The sequence below is a fragment of the Herpailurus yagouaroundi genome, unplaced genomic scaffold (genome assembly GCF_014898765.1).
Source record: "Herpailurus yagouaroundi ecotype Mexico unplaced genomic scaffold, PumYag 180, whole genome shotgun sequence".
In the NCBI taxonomy this organism is placed as follows: domain Eukaryota; kingdom Metazoa; phylum Chordata; class Mammalia; order Carnivora; family Felidae; genus Herpailurus; species Herpailurus yagouaroundi.
This window is the reverse complement of record NW_024412411.1, coordinates 4,934,902-4,956,590: the sequence shown is the minus strand read 5'-3', so window position 1 is coordinate 4,956,590 and position 21,689 is coordinate 4,934,902. Positions and strand designations below refer to the sequence as shown.

Below are 21,689 nucleotides of genomic sequence, written 5' to 3'. Positions count from 1 at the left end.
ACCCCCCCCGCCGCTGTCTTTTTAACTCCTGCGATTGAGAAAACCCTGTTTGTAGTTCACTTTGACTCTTGAATGTGTCCCTTCACGGCCAGAAACTTCCTTTGATTTCTACTGTTTACAAATAAAACTCAGCCAATCTCATTCCGTATCCCAAACATACTGGTTGAAACTGACACTGGTTTCACAAACAGTATTTTGGTTTTGCCTTTCTGAAGATGACCGAGCTTCCGATGCCTGTCTGTCCACTTTTGTATATCTCCCTGCCGATTCCCCAACTCCCCTGGCAAGAGAGCAAGGCCTGAAGCGTTCCCACTGCCTGCTTTGCTTGCCTGCAAAAACAATGCCTAAGGCTGTGCGCTGGCTCCTCCAAGTTTTTCCTTATCTGCTGGTGCTTCCAACCTGTCCATTATACCTTTGCCTCTCCAAGGCAGACAGGAAGTGTCTAATTACGATTTTGTGGCCTGGGTTTTGTTGCATACCACAGATTGTCTATGTAACGTGTAACGCACACCTCTCTTGGTGCTATTCCATTCCTGCTGTTAGTAAGAAAATGACAAAAAATATTCATGTATAGCCAATTGATTGTGACGTGCTTGTGGTCTGTGCTTGCTCAGAAACAAACAAACAAACAAACGGTTTTTTTCCGATTATAAATAAATGCTAAAGACGAACACCACTTTCTTGATCTTATTTCCTTGGTAAGGCCCAGCTGAGTAGGTGAAGGAGCCAGCCTTTGCCATTTGAGCCACTCTCCACGAGGTGAGCTGTGCCCTGCAGTTGTTCTGGGGTTCTCCATAATGCAGCTTGACTCTTTTAGATTGCCTCTCAGATACTAATTGCAAGCAGTCAGAGCTAAGTGTTGGGAAAGGCGAAGATGGACCGAGAGACCCACTGGCCAACAAGGTAGTGTAACGTTTTGATCCCGTGTTGCTGGGGATTGAGTGAGCGCCTGCACCCAGCACCGCGTCGCCACACGGGGAGGCTGGGCCCTGATTCTCCACCCCCCTTCCCGTCCACCCGGAGGACTGTCAGTTCTGGCTTTTTCTCCTCCCAAGAGATGGCAGGGACGCCTTCACTTAATCATTCCGTCTGGTCTGGTCGTTGTGAAGGTTCCACCCTCCGGGGGCTGGCTCACTGTGTGGGTTATGGGGCGACGGTCTTGTTTGTGCCTAACGTGGGAGGGTGGAAACAGCCGTAAGAGAGATCCAAATAAGGTAACAACGGACCAGGTAGCTGGTTGCTCCTGTGAAGGGCAAGTGTCTTAGTACCAGGGGTGGGGAATCAGAAGGCTTCGTGGGGGAGGGAACCTCGGAGAACGGGTGGGATGTGGGTGTGCAGGGCGCGTGGGGGTAGGCCCACAGGCAGGAGAGCATATCTGGGAGGGAACCTCAGAGTTAGGGCCAGGTTTAACCACTGGGATATCCTTCTGCTGCAGTGGGAGACAGAAGGTTATATACTTTTTGTGTGGGATCCCACTTTCTTTTACTAACGTATGTTGATTGAATACCTATCATGTGCCTCTGGTCACTGTGGGCCATGAAGGAGGAGCCCATTCTAGCTGGTTCCATGGATCAGGGAGGACTTCAGTGGATGAGCAGGTGATGACCAGGTGAACAGAGTCTGGGGTGGCCAAGGCATGCCAGACAGAAGGAGCTGCGAGAGCAAAAGTGTGGAGGGGTCCAATACCAGGTGAGCTCAGGGCCTGGGGGAGCAGTTCACTCAGGGAGGGTCAAGACAAGGGCTGGAAAGTCATGGAAAGGCCTGGCGCCATGTGAGTGGGCGGTTACTAACTGGGATCTCCATTCCATACACCCAGACTGCACCCCCTGACCTTTGCATGCTCCCTGCCATCATGCTTCTTGCCCTTACCCACATATGGGGCAACAGCCACAGGTCCTCTCTTGCTTTAGGCTAGGAGCTCTAGGCTGGGACTTTTATTCTAATGCTGGTCCCCAATTTTGGGGTTTTGGGGAGGAGCCATGGTGGGGCTCGATCAAGGGTCATATATATGAAAACCCACTATCTATTTGTTTTCCAGATGAACAGGAAACACCCCACCCACCTGCCTGCTTTTGTGTAAGGCAGAAAACGCAAAATTCTGTACAATGAATGAAACATACATGAAAGTATATTATTCAGCTCTTTTTTGACCAGTTAATTGCCTTGACCAAAACCAGGGATTGAGAGAGGTAGAAAGAAAGACAGGCATAAAACAAAGAGGTAGAAATAGAGGCCAAGGGGGAAAAAAGACCCACAGAGAAACACATATGTGGCGACACCCATAGTAAGCAGAGAAAAGGTGAGGTGTACTCAGAATCAGACAGAGGTCATGAATCAGGCAACTGAGGAGGCAGCGGGGTGGAGAGCCTTGCTGGCTTCATCCGTGTGACCAGAGGTCTGGCCTCCGCCAGAGCCTCGGCCTGTGGTTCCCTCCATGCTCCCCGATGCCGCCCAGAAGGCAAATCTATAACCTATAACTAGTGTCGCTTCCCCCAAACAGCTAACAAACAGAATTAAAACCAGCCTGCTAGTTTTAAAATAGGTCATTGCTGCTAAATTAGTTATAAGTGTATTTTAATTCTTCCTTGCAGTTTGTGAGTTCTTAGTGAAACCCATCCCTCATTTTTTTGTGGGGTTTTTTTTTTTTCACTAGGGTTTAAAATTTATAACCTGCTTCTCATATATTAGGGCAGTGTTAAGTCTCACTTCACCAAGGTATGAACTCCCTTCTCAGGACCGCAGGTATAAAAGCTTTCTTGCAGCGTGTAGCCTGTGGACCATCTACTGTTAAGGCAGGACCCTACCCCAGCTCCACCTGAGGCCACCGAGACAGGAAAGGCAGCTGTTTCAAAACAATGGCACGAAACCTTTCTTAGACTCCACTCTTGCCGAAGCAGACACAGAGCCCGAAGCTGCTTCATCCCGCTGGCCTCTGAGGCACTGATCCTCATAACACCCAGACCATCTAGAATGCCTATAACAGAATCCGCATCACCGCATACCTTATCGTGTGAGCCGGTTGACGCTGGCCGTGACTTGGGCCTCTATAAGTCAGTGCCAGCTGTACAACCCCGTGTCACTCCCTGAGTGCTCTTGGCCTCACTGTCCGCCTCTGAAAATGGGGACACTGACACCCACCTCAGGGGAGAGGAACCAGGGTGAAATGACACGATGGCCATAGGGAACCCACAATGGACACTAACTACAGGTCATTTCAGGCCCTCCCCCTTCCTTTTACAGTGCTTGATGGTCTGTGTTCACTAGCTTCCTGATAGAGAGTTAGCTTTAGGTCATCTCAGACAATGCGTGAGGTCGATTGAGGCAAACACTGATTAAGAAAAATGCTTTTAAAGAATTCTGGCTGTCGAATCACCTGGAGTCCACAGACCTAAACAATAATATCTTAACAATTTGTATGTATTGTCTGCCCACAAAGCATTTCTTTCTGTGCCGTTCTGTCGACCCCTCCTAATCCGGAGCAAGTGTCTGTGCCAGGTAACAGAGAAGGAGGCTCAGAGAGGAGGGGGTGCCTGGATGGAGCCCAGGGCTTCTGCCCCGCAGCCTGCACTGCGTCTCTCCTTCCCCTGAGGGAGGCTGGGGCTGGCCCGAAGTGAATCAGGCTTCAGTCATCAAGCTGGATTCTTTTAAAATTTTGTTTTAATATTTATTTTTATTTCTGAGACAGAGAGAGACAGATCGTGAACGGGGGAGGGTCAGAGAGAGAGGGAGACACAGAATCCGAAACAGGCTCCAGGCTCCGAGCTGTGAGCACAGAGCCCGACGCGGGCCTCGAGCTCACGGACCGTGAGATCATGACCTGAGCCAAAGTCAGACGCTTAACCGACTGAGCCACCCAGGCGCCCCAAGCTGGACTCTTAAATAAAACTACACCCACACCTCACAGTTGCCGCAGTCTGGTCAGGCCACTGCAGGGCCTCCCGCAGGCTTCCCTAGAATCTTTAAATCTTGGGACCCAGATACAAATGTTGGGGGGGGGGGGCGGATTAAGATTTGATCAGGTCTCCCCACACAACTGGCTCAAACATCCTGACTGAACTGGCCAACTGCCTCAGCCAGATGTAAAGGTTTATCTCCCTGGGGTACTCAATTAACTGGGTAACTAAATTGCATGGTTATTGAATGCAGAATGATCCAGCAAATTTTTCTTTCTGAAGAACTATAGTTGGTACTAGAGATACCGAGATAAAACTGGCATCCGCCACCTGAGGCATTGGGTCAGAGACCACTATTCTGTGCTTTTAATTTCCAACGGTAGACCTGAGCTTAACTCTCCGCCCCTTGTCCTCATATAAATGGTCCTTAATTGCTGGTTAACTTTGACATTGTCTGCAACTATCTCAACCCAGACATTTTATCTGGGGCCCAGGGAGTTTCAGATGCTGAGATAAATAAATTCCTGCCGTGGCTACTGGTTTAAGTTGCCGGAGGGATCTTTAGAACATGCAAATCTGACCATGTCACACCCTGCCTTCAACCATCCGTGGGCTCCTTGTGGCCCGCAGAAGCTTATTGTCCCCTCGGTGCACCATGCTGCTTCTCACCTCCATGCCTTTACCCACGCTGCCCCACCTGCTCCGATTGCCCTTCTCCTGCTTCTCCACCTGGCTAACTCATCCTTCGAGACTCTGCTCAGGGGACCGCTCCAGGAAGCCCTTCCCGCACCTCCCACGCTGGCTGGGTAAGACGCTCCCTGTGTGTGTCTTCATCACAGAATTCACCACGTGTACTGTGCTGCCTGCTCATGTGTGTGTCCCCTGCGCTGGACTGTGCTCCCCCCGGGGCCGGGACCAGCTCCTTCTGTTCACCTGTGTAGCCTTAGCTGCTGGCCCAATGCCTACCTCAGAGAACGTCTTCTAAGTTGTTTGTTGAATGAATAATGAGTGAGCGAATGAATGATGATTTTCACCATCTGCCTCCCTATTCACCACGGTGCCCCCCACAAGGCTTTATTCTGCCTAATAACTGCCTCTGCTCACATGAAAAGGGTGGTTTCAAGAGAGGTCACAGCACAGATCACGGAGCAGCCAATGGCTGCTTTTGTAACGGCCAGCCTACCTCTGTACTTTACGTAGCCACTTTTTCTAAACAGGCCTGACTTCAAAAAATCATAGACTCTTGGTTAGAGGGTAATCTTAAGAGGCTGGCTAATCCCACCCCCTGTCCAGTGCAGAGCTCCTTACTTCATGACGGCAGAGAGGCATCCGCTGAGGGGATGTCTTAGGAGTCAGGGCTGGGAGTTAGAGCCAACAGGCCTGGTTTTAAATCCAAGCTCTACTGTTTACTAGCTGTGTGACCTTGGCTGAGTCTCTTAATTTCTTTGAGCCCCAGAGAGATAAGTGTAATACAAGTATCCATCACTATCCAAATCTGTCTGGTTCCCAAATCTAGAAAGTAGAAGTTTGGTCAGCAAGGGACATAGTTGTTCTTCTTTCTTTTTTTTTTTTTTTTAAGTTTATCCATTTTTGAGAGAGAGAGAGAGAGAGAGAGAGGACAAGTGGGGGAGGGCAGAGAGAGAGGGAGACACAGAATCAGAAGCAGGCTCCAGGCTCCGAGCTGTCAGCACAGAGCCCTGCATGGAGCTTAAACCCACGAACCTTGAGATCATGACCTGAGCCGAAGTCAGTTGCTTAACTGACTGAGCCACCCAGGCGCCCCAGAAAGGGACATAGTTTTATTTGAATCTTTTGGTTCCAGAGTTTGGGATAGCAGGTGGTAAGAGTTCTAATAGCTGGCAATACCTGCTTCTGATCCACAGAACTGTCTCTTGTGAGGGCCCAATGAAGATGCATGTGAAAGTCCTCTGTCAACAGCAAAGCGGAACACCCTTCTGCTTTGTCAATAGTTCATTTTCTGGATGGTTTCGCTTCCCAGTCACTTTCCTGTGACTGTGACTTACCACCCTTGGTCCCAACGATGTGGTGGCGAGCTGTGGTAAATCCACTCCCTCCGTCACACCATAGCCTGAGACAGAGCCCACCTAGTGCTGGTTCTTGCTGCCTTCTTCCCATCCCCAGCCCTTCCCCGGCCCCTCCTCTCCGAACTCACCATGAAATCCCCCGGTATAGATTCCGTTTCCGAAATTACATGTTCATTTTAATTGAGCCCCTCTGGACACACGGAACCAATTTTGATTAATTGCTCAAGATCTCAGCCTTTGCTTTAGATGGGGTGGGAAGGAAGGACAAAAATTGATTTGCAAGTTCCCAGGAGTACAGAACTAGACCGGAACTGAGCCTTTGTCTGGCTGCCTTAGTTTAGCACTTTACATTTTTAAAAAGGGTCATTAGCAGGATTATCAGACTCTTGGCAACCCCTTTGAGACCATCAGCTACGCCCTTGACTTTGCCTTCTTGGTGCTAAAACAACCGAGGATTTTTTTCAAATACTTATCATACAACTGGGGAGTTATTTAATTTTTCGTAGCAGGTTATCTCTAGAAAAGATATTTAGCAGCAAAAAGGAAAATGCCACCACCACAGGGCAGAAAACCCAGCCATCTAGGGCCCCGGGGGCAGCCATCTCCCTACGCTTCATAAGCACAGACCTGCCCGCAGGGAACCTGGAGTCAGGCTCCACTTCTGTAAAATGCAGAGTGGGCACAGCCTCAGGGAAGGAAAAGAAAGTGTATTTGGCTTTCATACCTTGGTCCTCACCGAATCCTCACAGAAGGCCGGAGAGGTTGGAGGTCTTCTACAGACAAAGAAATCAAGACTTCGCTTAAGTAACAGAGTCACACGACTTGTAAGTGGTGAGCCAGGATCTGGAGCCAAGTTTGGGTTACTAACGCCCCCCCCCCTCTTCGTCCAGCACTCGGGACCACTTCTGGGATTTCGGTTGGGAAGATGTGCATCCTCCTAAAATAGCAGCCTCTTCATCCTGTCCTTTCCCTGCTCCAAATCCTGCAGTGACTCTAGATACTCTTGTCATCTGCGGAAAAGGAGTCAGATAAAGGCCACAGATGTTGTGATCAGCACAGTCACCATCCCCTCCCCACCTTCTGCCTGGTGACCCTCCGCCCCCACCCAGAACAAAGCCTTGTGGTGGCAGCATTTTCCCTAGCTGTGGTCCTAACTGTTCCCCCTGTGCTGATGTGCCACATCTGGGTGCATTCTGTGTGGCTCCAGGCTGGTAGACGGATTGGCAGCCGTACAGGTATGGGCGTAGATGGGCACTCTTAGACCAGGATGCTGCTGCTTTCTGGGACTGTCTTCTTCGCCAGGGTCTGCTGAGTATCAGGCAGTAAGCCCAGGGGAGTGGTTGTGTCGGGGGGGAAGGAAGGGCCGAGGTGAAGGGGGACCAGTGGCTGGGGGCCTGGCCCCCAAGAGGGGCAACTTTCTTAGGCGATGCATTTGGGAGCTTGGAGCTGGGGGACCCGCAGAGGTCAGTGGCTCCCACTTCCCGCACCAGGCAGAACCAGTCAGGGTCATCTCCAGCCAGACCCTGCTTAGACCTCGGCAGAGGAATTGGGTATCTCTCCAGTTGGAGTCTCGCTCCTCAGGGATATTGTTGGAGAGAGGAAAGAGCTTGACTCAAAAGTCTGTCCTCCTTGGTTGACGTCTTGACATAGCCACAAACTTACCCTGCGATCTTAGGCAACCCACTTCCCCTTTCTGAGCTTCATTTCCACCTACAGCTGGAAAATGGGGGGGGGGGACAGGGGACACCCCCCTCATGCCTCGCAGCTGCCTGGCCGCCAGGGCTGCTCCAAGAATAGTGTGCCATGTTGTATGCCCTACTAGAAGCCCGTGAAGAATGGAAGGACAGAAAGGTATTAAGGCAGTTAAAAATAAGACATGATTTGCGTGCCATGGAAACGTGACTGTTAGAATTTGATCTTGTTTGAGTGGTGTTTACAACATCTCGCTCCTACCATGTGCCCTGTCCGCCCCATGCCAGAGCTCCCCGGTTCTCGCTTCAGCGGCTTGGCATTTATTAAATGTTCGCAGAAGGAAGGAGGGAAGAAAGAGGGGGGGAGGGGAAAGGAGAGAGGGAGGGAGGGAGGGAAGGTGAGAAAGGAAAGAGAGGTGAAGCTGATGCTGGTCTGTGGTCTCGCCCCAGCCTGGAGAGGCAGCTGTAAAGCAGTCGGTAAAGCCTCTGATGGGGCTGTTGTGAGCAGGGAGGCTCTGTGGCCACATGGGAGGAGTACCGACCCCTGCAGGTGGAGGGCTCCACTGAGGAAGTGACTCTGGAACTGAATCTCTACTCCCGGAGGAGGAGAAGAGGGGGTTACCGGACAGACGGGGAGGGGGGGTGGTGGCCCTCAGGGCGCCAGTGGCCAAGAGAAAGCTAAAGCAGCCGAAGGCTGTGCAGATGGAGGTACAGATTCTGGGGCAGAGGCGGTGCCTCCTGCTTGGAGACACCTGCACTAGCATTTTCAGTTCTGGGGGGTCACACTTTCCGAAGGACGGAGCAGGGGGCGACCTAGCTGTGCTATGAGGAGAGCAGTCAGGACAGCGAGGGCTCCGGAAACCAAATATCTGAGGCGCGATCAGTATCTGTTGCCCAGAGAATCCAGGAAGAAGGACACAATCGCTGCCCCTTCAAAGAGCTGAGAGGCTGTCCCAGAGCCAGGCAGCATGGCATTTCCTGAAAGGGCGGCCCCGGAGCACAGAACCGGGAGCAGGGCAGGGATGGGAGGGAGTGGAGCTGACCGAAACACAGGTTTCCGCTCAGGGTCGAAACACCAGGCCACCAAGAGGTGTGTGCCCTACCTCGGGGCAGCGTGGGCCGTGGAGGGGCCCGTTGGCAGGGAGAGAGTGACAGAACTCAGGAGACCCGATGACTCTCAAGAGTAGCGCTTTCCTAGAGCAGACAGGGAAGACTGCTCCAGCCAAGAGACGTCTCTGCCCCGGAAGGGACCTCTGGGTCTCCCTGGCTGACGGTTTGGGGTCAGGGCTGCCGGGGGTGCCGGCACCCTGGCAGCTTTACGGTGTGCATGGTGTGTGTTTGTGGGTCTGTCCCCTGCTCCCCACACCGGTGGGGGGGGGGTGGGCTCCTGAAGGGCCCAGGTCTCATTTACTCCCGCGCCCCCAGCACAGGGCCTAACCAGAGCAGGGGCTCAGCGGACTTTGTCCCATGAATGGCTAAAAGAGAAAAAACTGAAAGAGAATAGAGATAAAGCGATACACCAGCCATCAGTTACTCACAAATGTCTGCAGGTGCTACTGTAGGGCAGACGCGAGATACTAGCGATGCAAAGACGAGCCAGACACAGCCCCTGGGCCAGCAGGAGAGGCAGGTCATTACCAAACGCCAGGACAACTACAGATGTTGTGGGGCTAGCACGGAGCCTGTCGGGGAGAGAGGCAGGAGTGGGAGTCCTTGTTTTGAGAATGCCTTGTCTCCTGCAGATTCTTCGTAAGAATAATGAGCCTTTCAAAGATGGTTTCCCTGGCCCTCCCCCTCCGGTAGCTGCATTTCTTATCCTGCCTTGGGAGCTTTGTTTGTGCCTGGGAAATGCGGGCTCCTGTGCGAGGCCCACGGGGGCCGAGAGGAGGAGAGCGAAGCCACCAAATTACCGTGTCCGCTGTCTCCCCCGCCTTCTGCCAGAGGCCCCGAGGTGCAGTCGGCCTGGGCCCTGGCTCAGCCCCCTCCCGCCCATCTTTGTTCCAAGTGAGTTTGCTCCATCCCTTCTACCCATTAAGATGTCGAGGGGCCCATGTTTCAGTCCTGGACCTGCTATCCATCAGCTGTATGGCTATGGGAGAGTCACTTGCCCACTCTGAGCCAGTTTCGCATCACAGAGTAACACAACTGGACTAGATCATTGAGTCCCTCTTTGGAAGTAACATGTACTAAACACCCATATATTCCAGGAGTGTTCCCACGAACTAATCCTCCCTAGAAGGTGAGCACTGTAATCCCCACCTTATAGATTATGGATGCTGAGGTATAAAGGCCGGCATGCCTGTGATGACACCCTGTGGGCTAGAAAGATGTTGGGTCGTCATGCAGACCCAGCTCTTCTGGCCCCTGACCCAATCCACGCACTCCTCAGCCCTGACCTGTGGGCTGCTCTTTACATGATAAGAAATGATCTATGTTAAAGCACCTGGCACCCAGCCTGGCACATGCTTACTGCTTAGAAAATAGGGGTTTCTTTCTTCCACAAGCCTTTTCTAAGCTGTGGAGGCAGGGGATTCACGGAGAGAGCCCATAGGTCCTTGATTTTTGAACAGGGCCCTACTTAGAGCATTGCCCCGGTTCTGGGCTACTTTGATGGTGCATCAGGAGACAGTCTGGGGGGGGAAAAAAAAGAGAAAACCACACGGGTGGATTATGGGATTAGAATTGTGTGCAAGGGTAGAAATCCAGCAGGAGGGAAGGAAGCCCTTTTTCCAAATAGTCTCTGGCAGGGCTCGCTAATCCTGTTTCCAGACTCTGATAAAGCATAGATCCAAGGCCAGTGTGTGTGTGCCCAGGAGGCAATTGCCTGTCTCCATGGTAACAGGAGGAAGGGCAGAAAATCAAGTTACTAAGACTTAGGATGTCTCATATAACCTTGGAACATTAAATTTTGCAAATACGACAGCACCCAGCACAGAAAAGCTCTCATTTATTCATTCATTTGACAAGTATTTAGTTGGGGTATCCCCTGCTGTTTTAGGTACAGACAATATGGTGATATGCAAAGTCGGCATGGTCCTGCTCTCTAAAAGCTTCAGTCTAGTAGGGGAAACATTAATCCAAAAGAATGCGAGTAATCAGCCTTGTGAAGGGGTGGGAAAGACAGTGCAGGGACTAGGAGAGCCTGTAGCTGGTGACCTTGTCCCATCGGCGGGGTCAGGGAAGGCTTCCCTGGGAAAGTGCTCCAGTGTGCTGAGAGATAAGGGATGAGTACACATTAACCAGGGCAAGAGGGAGCAAGAGAATGTTCTTGGAGGAGACAACAGCACGTGCAAAACTGGAAATGGAAAGAAGCAGGGCGTACTGAGGAACAGAACAAAGTCCCGGGAGCCTGGGGACATAGAGCCAGGAGGGCATTGGGAGCAGGCTGGTCAGCTAGATGGGGCCATGTAACAGGTTTCACTCTCTCTCTCTCTCTTTTTTTAATGTTTATTAATTTTTGAAAGAGAGAGAGAGAGACAGAGTGCAAGCAGGGGAGGGGCAGAGAGAGGGAGACAGAATCTGAAGCAGGCTCCAGGCTCCGAGCTGTCAGCACAGAGCCTGACATGGGGCTCAAACTCATGGACCACAAGATCATGACCTGAACCGAAGTCGGACGCTCAACCAACTGAGCCACCCAGGCGCCCCTAACCGGTTTTACTCTTTATGCTGAGTGCAATGAGAGCCGTGAAGAGTTGTAAGCAAAGGGGGTTGCTTTTTGGAAAGGTCATTCTGATTTCTGTATGAAGAATGGATTGGAGGAGGAGGAAAGGATACCAGTTAGGAGGCCGTGACCGTGGTCCATGGAAATGATGACACAGCTGGTGGAGGAAAGGGAAGGAGGGAAAGAAGTGGAAAAATTCACGAGACAAATGTTAGGAGCCGGAACAGATGTTTCCTGATGGATTGGGTGAAGGTTTTATGGAAGAAGGAGATATCAAGGATGACGCTGGGTTTCTGGCTGGGGCCGTGAGATGAATGATGAACCAGGTCTCAGGAACAATAATTTGTAAATCTTTCCATTTGACCTTCTTTGTTGCAGGTACTGTGCTGGGCACTGGGGCTGCAGGCCGGGAGGATGGCCCCTGCCTTCAGGGAGCTCACGGGCACACTGGGGGAAACTGACATTAAATGGGGTATCTGTGAATGTGGGAGAGACTGTAAAATGGTGAGGCAAGAGGGAGCTCATTTGGAGAGATGCAACCAGGACCTTGTGAGGAAGTGGGGTCTGAGCCGAGCCGTCAAGGACAGACAGGGCAAAGCGGGTGAAAGGGTACAATCCAGGAGGCAGAAACAAGAAACAAAGCACAGGGGATGCGTAAAACAGCACGGGCTGCCCAGAGGACGGTGCCAGGAGGGTGAGGCTGGAGGGCTGCCCTTCTCTCCCTGCCTTCCTCCAGGGCTGCCGTGAGGGTCCAGTGAGCTAAAGTAAGGAGGATGTGAGCATTTAGTAAGCTGTTACTACAGTTCATGGGAATGGACTTAACCACGTGATGCACCAAAGCGCTCTACAAATCTGGAGAACTGTGATTTCACATCCCTGCCCAACAGGATCGTCTGATCCTCTGTTGTAAGAGTTCCTGACATTTGTATTGTTATCCCCATTTTATAAGTGGAGAAACTGAGGTCTCTAGTGGTTGAGTAATTGCCCAAGATCTCCAAGATCTTGCAGGCAGTAAGCAGCACAGAAGCCTCAAGACGAATCCAACAGGTTGTTCTAGTTTCTGAGAGGGGACGCGGGCTGGGAACCCGAGGGGGTCTGTGGCACGTGTTGTCCTGAGAAGATCTGCAGCTGGCTCAGGGCTCCAGATTTTTGGTTGTGCCGGTGGGGCCATGGCCAAGGACATGCCCATGCCAAGGACAGCTGGCCCGTGGGCCGGCGGGGCTGAATCCGGCCCATCTCACCTTGCCAACCGGCTGAGGGTGCAACTTAGAATCATTCACATAGAAGGCACTGGGCGGGTGGCTTCTGCCAGCCTTACTGGGAATGGTGGGGCATTTTACAGATGGGGAGACTGGCAGGGCACTGTGGATCCGAGTGATGGCCAGTCAGTATCAACGAGAGTTTTATGTTGTCCTTGAGGGTGGCCCTGTCCATAGGAAAACCAACTGAGGCTGCTTTGGTTTCATTTATTATTATTATTTTTTAAAGACTTTATTCTTAAGTAATCTCTTCACCCAACATGGGCCTCGAACTCACAACCCCAAGATCAAGGGTCGCGTGCTCCACTGACTGAGCCAGCCAGGTGCCCCAAGGCTGCTTTGGTTTTAAAAATGAATGCTTAATTTATAAAAGTAATGCATTTTAAAAATCTGGTAAAATTCAACAGTCTCTTTTAAGGGGGATTTTATAACCTAATTAATTGGGTTCCCTTAAATAATTTACATTAAATTATAAGTCATTTAAAACAAACTGGGGTGCCTGAGTGGCTCAGTTGGTTAAGCATCTGACCTCGTCTCAGGTCACGATCTCATGATTTGTGGGTTCGAGCCCCACATCGGGCTCTGTGCTGACAGCTCAGAGCCTGGAGCCTGCTTCGGATTCTGTGTCTCCCTCTCTTTCTGCCCCTCCCCAGCTTGCACTCTGTCTCTCTCTCTCAAAAATAAATAAACATTAAAAAATAAATTAAAAATAAATAAATACAATAAAATAAACTTAAAAATATAACTATTGGGTTATCATAAAAGTTCCGTCATTGTTTTCAAAATTTGTAAAATTGTCTTCTTTCAACTTAAAATCACAGATCTAAATTAATTACTCCATTATACATTTTATATTGGAGTCACAAAACTAATCTGTTAGGTATTCTAATATGCCAAATTATTTGAAACACCACAGATGTGTTCAAAATCAATCTACATAGATTTTTCCTTAGCTTAATACCAAAAAAGGGTAAGATTGTAGATTTATCAATTTTATCATTTCTAATCTTCATTCTAAACCTTCCGATGAGTCAAGACACTTCCTCAGAAAACAGCTTCACCAACCAAAGCAATCTAGGGTTATACGTGGGGTTAGGTTGCAGGTGGCTAAGAGGCTCTTTCAACAGAAATGTGGGGCTTGGCAGGGGGGCCAGGGCCTCAAATACCCAGGGAAGTTCATTTTGCCCACACTGCGGGGCCAGCCCCCTGTTTTGTCTCCATGCCAGCCAGGGACGCCGAGTTTATGTGCTGCCAGTGAGGTAGGTTTTGCAGTGCAAGCCCCTGAGATCAAGTTAAGCCCTGTCACCTCTTGTGTCCCCTCCCTCAGCTCTGTCACTGCTTCACAGTGACCCCACCCAGGTTGTTCACTACCTGATGGGATTCATCCAATCCATTTCCTACTTGGTTCCATTCTGAATTAGGTGATTTTTATCTCCTCTCTGGACGTATTTTAAATTTTTATTTATTTAATGTATTAAAATAGTATTAAAATAAATAAAATGTATTTATTTTATTTAAATGTTTATTTATTTTTGAAGGAGAGAGAGCGTGAGCGGGGGAGGGGCAGAGAAAGAGGGAGACGCAGAATCTGAAACAGGCTCAAGGCTCTGAGCTGTCAGCCCAGAGCCCGACGTGGGGCTCGAACTCACGGACTGTGAGATCACGACTTGAGCCGAAGTCGGACGCTTAACCGACTGAGCCACCCAGGCACCCCAGTATTATATGTATTTTAATGCCGTCTTTGGAATCTGCGTACTTCGGGTGGCCTTGCCTGACTCCCTCTGCAAACGCTAAGGTCCCACTGATGACAGCCAGCTGTGTCCAGCTGGCCAAAGCAGCTTTTGGTCTGGGTCATGCTGAGCCAGGGAGCCACCTTGGCCCATGTTGGTCCACTGTGATGCTCAGAAACATCCAGAGGAATTGACAGAGTCTGCCTAGGATGCTGTGTGCTCTGCTGAGAGACGTAGGTCCCCAGGGAACTCAAGATGCTACATACAGTAAAAAGCTTCTAGACTGGGATGACATATCACAATAAAAATAGTCCCAATATGTGTAGCGTTACTTCTAAATAAATAGAAAAATATTTTTTTTAATTTTTATTTATTTTGAGAGAGAGGGAGAGAGAGAGAGAGAGAGAGAGAGAGGGAGAGAGGGGGGAGGGGCAGAGAGAGAGAAGAGAGAGAATCCTCAGCAGGCTCTGTCCTGTCAGCGCAGAGCCCAACATGGGGCTCAATCTCATGACCGTGAGATCAAGACCTGAGTCGAAATCCAGAGTCAGTTGCTAAACTAACTGAGCCACTCAGATGCCCCATAAATAGAAAAATAATTGTAATATTGCATAGTAATGTCGTGGTACAAGGTGCTCGACGTACATGATCTCTAATCATAAACTTCTGAGTAAATATCATTATATCCAATGAAATAGATGACAAACTTGAGGCCCAGAGAGACAAAACCATCAGAAACTAGGGAAGTGGTAGCAAGTAGGGGTCTTACTAAACCAGCTTTAATAAGCAGGTAAGACATAGTCCTAAAAGCTGATGGGAACTGTTAAAATGCTGAAGAGGTTTTAAGCTTAAAGACTTGACTGGCCACAGAGCGTAAGAGAGTAATAATAGCTCCCCTGTACTGAGCAGCCTCTGTGCCCGGCACTACCACGGACAGAGGACAGGCTCCAGGAGCGGAAACACCCAGACTCTAGAGTCCATGGAGGTCCCTCACTTTCCAAATCACGTGCTCCCTCCAGACTTCAGTTTCTTCCTCTGACAAGTAAGGGTAATACAGTCCTCCCCGCATGCTTCACGGGGTCGTCGCGTTGCCGAAACGAGCTATGAGAAGGAGTGATTTGGAAACTGGAATGTGCCGTAGGTGTGCCAGGGTTTGGGACACTGGCTGAGTGCCAAATATCAGCCTGGCCTGCAAGGAAGGAGTGTGTGTTCTAAACTAGACGGGTGGCCTCTGCGTGTGGCCCTGAATGTGTCAGTGATGTCACCTGGCTCTCCGCGATGTGGATGGGCCAAGGGATGAGGAGGGTGTCCACAGTGAGGCCTGGTGAGAGGGTTGGATTCGGCTGCAGGGGAATCAGCCCCAGAGCCTTGGAGTAAGTGAGGGCAAGGGCCCAGGGTCAGTAGAGGGAGCCAGAAGTGGGGATAGAGCGGGGGGAGCAGGGCCATTCACTGCCTGAATGGAGAGTCCCTGCCTCCAAAGGTGGGGGCAATGGCAGTGGCTCAGGCAACAATGTGGCGCATCGCCTGTAGAGAATTTAAATGCAGTAAGAAAACCAATTAAAAGCCACTCTGCTTTTTATTATCACCTTGCGTAGGCTATTCTAAACTATGTTAATGAGAAAATACTTTCCCCTTAGTAGGAAGAGGTGTTAGAGGGACATTCTCCTGCCCTCTTTTATATATATATATATATATATATATATATATATATATATAAAATGTTTATTTATGTTTGAGGAGGGGAGGGGCAGAGAGAGAGGGAGACACAGAATCCGAAGCAGGCTCCAGGCTCCGAGCTGTCAACACAGAGCCCGACGCGGGGCTCGAACTCGTAAATCGTGACATCATGACCTGAGCCGGAAGTTGGACGCTTAACAGACTGAGCCACCCAGGCACCCCTATCCTGCCCTTTGTATTATCCCTCTCCACGGCCAGTCCTTACAAAGGATTTGGGGGCGGGGGGGGTAGCAAAGGCCCTGAGAAGAGGGAAAGCGTACTGGCCTCTAGGGTCATCTGAGTGGATGGCTAAGACGGGCTCGCAGGAGGGCCCAGCTATCATGGAGGAAGGGAGAGCGGCCTGGGTGGAGTGTGGGGTGGACAGGCTGCTGGGATGCCCACAGCCACAGGAGGACTCTGAGCCCTCTGCTGTACTGCCCTCGTCAGCTGGGTGCCCCCCGCTGTGCCACCCGCAGGTTATAATCAATTGGCAAGCACATTGAATGACTGATTCCTGAGCCTGCCCCTCCCCCCACTCCACGTTCTGTACTAAGAACATGGACATCAGATTCTCCTCTTGGCTCTCCAGGAAGAGTTCCCTTCCCAGGCTCCTCTAGGCCGAGACTTATCAGGCAATCTGTGCTCTGCCCAATCCTTGGCCTGAGCGTTGGCCCTCACAGTGACTACCTCTCTCTCCTCTGCAGGAGCCAGGTTGAACTCACCAGTGATTCACGTAAGAATCGAGGTCCTGTAGCCACAGAGCCAGACAAGGATCAAAGTCCTATGGGCCCAGGGCCTCTGAAAGATCAAGGTCCTGTGATCCAAGATCGTCCAAAAGATCAAGGCCCTATGGTCCCAGAGCCTCTGAAGGGTCAAGCTCCTGTGGTCTCGGGGCCTCTGAAAGATCTAGGTCCTGTGGGCCCCGCTCCAGTTAAGGATCAAGATCACGTGGCCCCTGAGCCTTTAAAGAATGAAGGGTCTGTGATCACAGCACCAGTAAAGGAACAAGGTTCCTTGGTCCCGGTGCCTCCAAAGAATCAAAGTCCTGTGGCTCCAGAAATAGTTAAGGATCAAGGTGCCATGGTACCAGAGCCTCCAAAGGATCAAGGGCCCATGGTCCCAGCGCCTGTCAAAGATCAAAGCCCCGTGGTCCCTGAGCCTGTGGATCAAGGTCCCATGGTCTCAGCACCTGGCAAAGATCAAGGTCCTATGGTTCCAGAGCATCTGAAGGATCAAAGTGCCACGGTCATAGCACCTATAAAGAATGAAAGTCCTGTGCTCTCTGAGCCTGTAAAGAATCAAGGTTTAGTGGTTCTGGAGCCAGCCAAGGATCAAGGTGGAGTGGCCCCAGAGATTCTGAAGGATCACGATTCTGTGGTTGAGGCACATGTAAAGAATCAAGGTCCTGTGGTCCCAGCACTAGTCAAGGATCAAGGTCCCATGGTCCCAGAGCCTCCAAAGAATCAAGATCCCGTGGTCCCTGAGCCTGTGAAGAATCAAGTTCCCATAATCCCGGTGCCTCTGAAAGATCAAGACCTTCTGGTGTCACCACCAGCAAAGGACCAAGGTCCTGTGGTCCCTGAACCTCTGAAGACTCAAGGTCCCAAGGGCCCTCAGCTGCCCACTGTCTCACCTCCACCCCCAGTCATGATCCCAACTGTCCCCCACGCGGAATATCTTGAGAGTTCCCCTTGATACTCACCCCTCGACACGCCAAGGAAGGATCTGGCGGTGGAAGTGCTCCCTCCCAGGGGCAGCGAAGACACATATTTAATCTGCATGAAACACGCACTGTATAGTCTTGCTGGGATCTAATAAAGCTGGTCCCTCTGGCGCAGTAGTGTCTCTGGCTCTACTTGAGTGTGTGCGTGTGCGTGTGTGTGTGCGTGCGTGCGTGCACGCGCGTGCGTGCCATGCGCATTTACAAGAGGGCACGCGGGACTCTGCACGTATCCATCTGGGGCAGATGAGTCTGAGAAACCCCCAGCTCTGAGAGTAGATAGTGTAAGATGGGAGGGGGTGGGAGTTGTTAGGAGATGGAGGGCAGGATCCCATGATGAGGATGTAGGGCAGAACAATCCTGTGTCTCTCCTCCACTCTCACTCCCACAGCGCCTCACTTCTGACACCATACGTAAAGCAATTAGCCGACACCAGCTGGGTGTCCTGCGATGCGACTCAATTCTGACAGTATCCACCTGGGGATAGCGTCAGACCCCACAGGTTTTAAGGACTCGGCCCCACACGATTGCCCCCAGGCCCCCATTGCAGATGCCACTTGAAATCCCAGGCTGTAATTTATACTTCTGACTGCAGGATATCAATTGGGATCTCCACAACCCCCTACTGGGGTTCAAAAATTTGCTAGAATGTCTCACAGAACTCAGGGCAACACTTACTTCCGTTTACCGGTTTATCATTAAAGAATAAAGGCTATAGATGAACATCCAGATGGAAGAGATGGAAGAGAAGGGGGAAGAGGCGTGAAGTTTCCATGCCGTCACCAGGCTCACCACCCTCTCAGTACCTCCAGCAACCCAGAAGCTCTTAGGCATGGTCAATTATTAACTCAATATCCAGCCCCTCTCCCATTCCCAGAAGATAGGGGTAGGACTTAAAGTTTGAGCTTCTAATCATAGCTTAGTCTTTCTGGCGACCAGCACCCAACTGGAAGCTATCCAGGAGACTACCAAGAGTTGCCTCATTAAAACAAAGGACAGTCCTATCATCTAGGGAATTCCAAGAGTTTTAGGAGCTCTGTGCCAGGAACCGGGGAGGGAGACCAATGCGTTTATTTCCTATTATCTCACAGGTTGGGTCCCATGAACGCCTAGGAACAGGTACCAAACCACAGCAGGCTGAGCCCCATATTGGTCAGAGTTAAAGCCCAAAGAGGAGAGAAGGACAGGAACCCAGCGGGTCCAAGGTAATTCTGGGTGACTGTTTTTCATCAAGGGCTCAGGCCTAAAGCTCATCCAGAAGACATGCTTCTTGAGCAGACCAGGCCTCTAATCAGAAGAGTCCCAGGACACTCATGAGGGTAGAACCTAACATCTGCTGATCCCCATTCAGTATCCAGGACAGCTGATCCCCATTCAGGTCCAGGACAGCCAAGACCTCTAAAACAATGCCTGAGGACCCTCGTACATTTTCAAGTCTGTTGTCCTTAGCACCCACTTTATCTCGCTCATTGCTGGGCGTTGAAGTCACATTGGCAAAGAGGCCTCAGTCTTGCGGCAATAAAACGTGGTGTGGGATGAGGCCCCGGGAGAACTGAAGGGGTGGCTTTGAGAGGACAGTGAAGAGAGAATCCTTGGTGGGGGCAGCCAGGAAGGCTTCTCGGAGAAAGTGGCCATGGAGTACAGACAGCTTGGGCAGGGGCTATGAAGGGTGTGGGTACAAGGCCGGGGTAAGCCCCTTCTGGAAGTCCTTGAATGAAAGGAACCGTATTTGCATGAGAGCTTGACCAAGGGGTGTGGCAGGTCTCTGGGGCAGAAGACGGGGACCAGGCTGAGGTGACCAGTTCTCTGAGCCTGAGGGCCTGAGGGAGGGCGGGGGGGTGGGGGGGAAGAATGCTGGGGGACTGCCAGCAGGGCTGAAGCTCCACCTTGGTCAGAGATGATTCCTGTGAAGACAGCCCCCCTGTAATGGCCACAATAGCCTCAGAGTCCTCAGGATCCTGGGGGCATCAGGGGAGCTCCGCCCATTGCCCCCACCAAAGCTAAGGAGCACTCGAACCCCTTTAGGGCCTTTAAGACCCATTATGGACACATAACCCCTTTTAAAGTTCTCTTTTTTTAACAGTTTTTTAAAGTTTATTTATTTATTTTGAGAGAGAGAGAGATTGTGAGCAGGGGAGGGACAGAGAGAGGGAGAAAGAATCCCAAGCAAGCCCCAGTCAGTGCAGAACCCGATATGTGGCTCCAAGCCATGAACTGTGAGATCATGACTTGAGCTGAAATCAACAGTCAGATGCTTTACCTACTGAGTCACCCAGGTGTCCCTTGAAGATCTCTTTTTTTTATTATTATTATTTTATTTTTCATTATTTTTTAAATATAATTTATTGTCAAGTTAGCTAACATACCGCGTATACAGTGTGCTCTTGGCTTTGGGAATAGATTCCCGTGATTCATCACTTACATACAACAGTTTTTTTTAATATTTATTTATTTTTGAGAGAGAGAGAGAGAGAGACAGAGCATGAGCAGGGGAGGGGCAGAGAGAGAGGGAGACAGAGAATCCGAAGCAGGCTCCGGGCTCCGAGCTGTCAGCCCAGAGCCCGACAAGGGCTCAAACCCAAGAACTTCGAGATCATGACCTCGGCCGAGGTCGGATGCTCAACCGGCTGAGCCACCCAGGTGCCCCCCATACAACAGTTTTTAAACGGCTCCTTTTAAGGTAGCTCAGCTTGGTTGTTAGAAACCATCACAGGAAGTGCTGATGACTTCCGAAGGGTCAGTTTTTTGGCCCCAAGCCTACCTCCTCACTCCTCGGGGCCAGGCCAGGCCAGGCCAATGACAGCACCATCTCTGAGGCGCAGAACATCCAGGAGCAGATGTCCAGGAGGCCCCTGGCTACCAGGGCTCCATCTCTGAAGGAACAGCTGCCTGAGAGTGAGCCCCACATGGGGGGAGGCTGAGCTCTCCCAGTGACAGTGTCACAATGGAAGAGAAGGGGGCCCAGTTCAAAGCTCTGGAGACTTTCAAAAGGGAGGATGAGAGGTGCACAGAGGACGCTGAGAAGGCTGGCCCAAAGCTGTAAGGAGACCCCAGGGGCCTTTGGTGCCAGGCCCGTGACGCCCAGTGTCAAAGGCCGAGAGATAGTGCAGATGGGGACACGGCAGCGGCTGCCGGGTCTGGCAGCTTCGGCTTTCGAGCTGGTGGACCTGGGCCCCAGCCCAGCACCAGCCCACCTCAGTTTTCTCCCTTGCAAACCCCTCCGACTGGAGATCCTGAGGCAGAAACCCTCCAGCCCAGGGCACCTCCAGCTCTGCATGGGAAGAGGGCCCAGTGAGGGAGGTGATGGCCAAGGCCTCCCATCCAGGGCTGAGGCGGGGAGAGGCGGGAAATGAACTGGACTCTCGCGGCCCTTCTCAGAAGCAGACTTCATTCCAGGCCTGGTCCTTCCCAGCCGCAGCCATTTCCCCTCCCCGCCCTCCCCCAGCACCTCCAGCCCCCCTTCTCCTTCCTGCTGCTGCACCTCCAATCCAGACGAAGGACCCCGCTGCCTGCCACTCTGCCGGCACTGACACCACGGCCCCCAAGGGCCTGGCTGAGGGGGCCATGAGGGATAGGGATGGTTGGGTGCTCTCTGCAAGGGGAGTCTCTGGTTCCGGTCCAGGGCCAAACCCAGGCGGCCTGCGTCTGAGCCCGGATGGATCCGAGACTCAGGCCCGAGGATGCCCAAACTCAGCCGAAGGATCCCCCAGCCCAGTTGGGAACCTACCAGCCAGGATCCCACCCTGCCCTGGGATGAGAATCACTGAGCCCTGGCCCCAGCTCGCTGCCTTCCACGTGTCCCCTGCAGCCTGGCCAGCGGGCGGGACATGCTGGGGCGCGGATGGGAGGAGGGACCCTTGGGGACCTTGAGGCCAGTGAGCACAGACCCCGCCCTGGCCAGTCTTGGATACCCTCTAGGGAGTGGGCCGAGGCCTTTCTGGAGCCCCACGTGGCTAATCCTGGGACAGGCCAGGATT

At 51.5% G+C, this 21,689-nt stretch overlaps 1 protein-coding gene across 1 annotated transcript in view; it reads left to right on the top strand.

Moving 5' to 3' along the window:
- MAP6 (microtubule associated protein 6) overlaps positions 1–17,829 on the top strand; it is a 77,173-nt gene extending 59,344 nt beyond the window's left edge. The window contains exon 5 of the mRNA XM_040489393.1: positions 16,697–17,829. Coding sequence (XP_040345327.1) covers positions 16,697–17,687 — 991 coding nt within the window. The 3' untranslated portion in view covers positions 17,688–17,829. The remainder of the gene's footprint in view (positions 1–16,696) is intronic.
- The last annotated feature ends 3,860 nt before the right edge of the window (positions 17,830–21,689 follow it).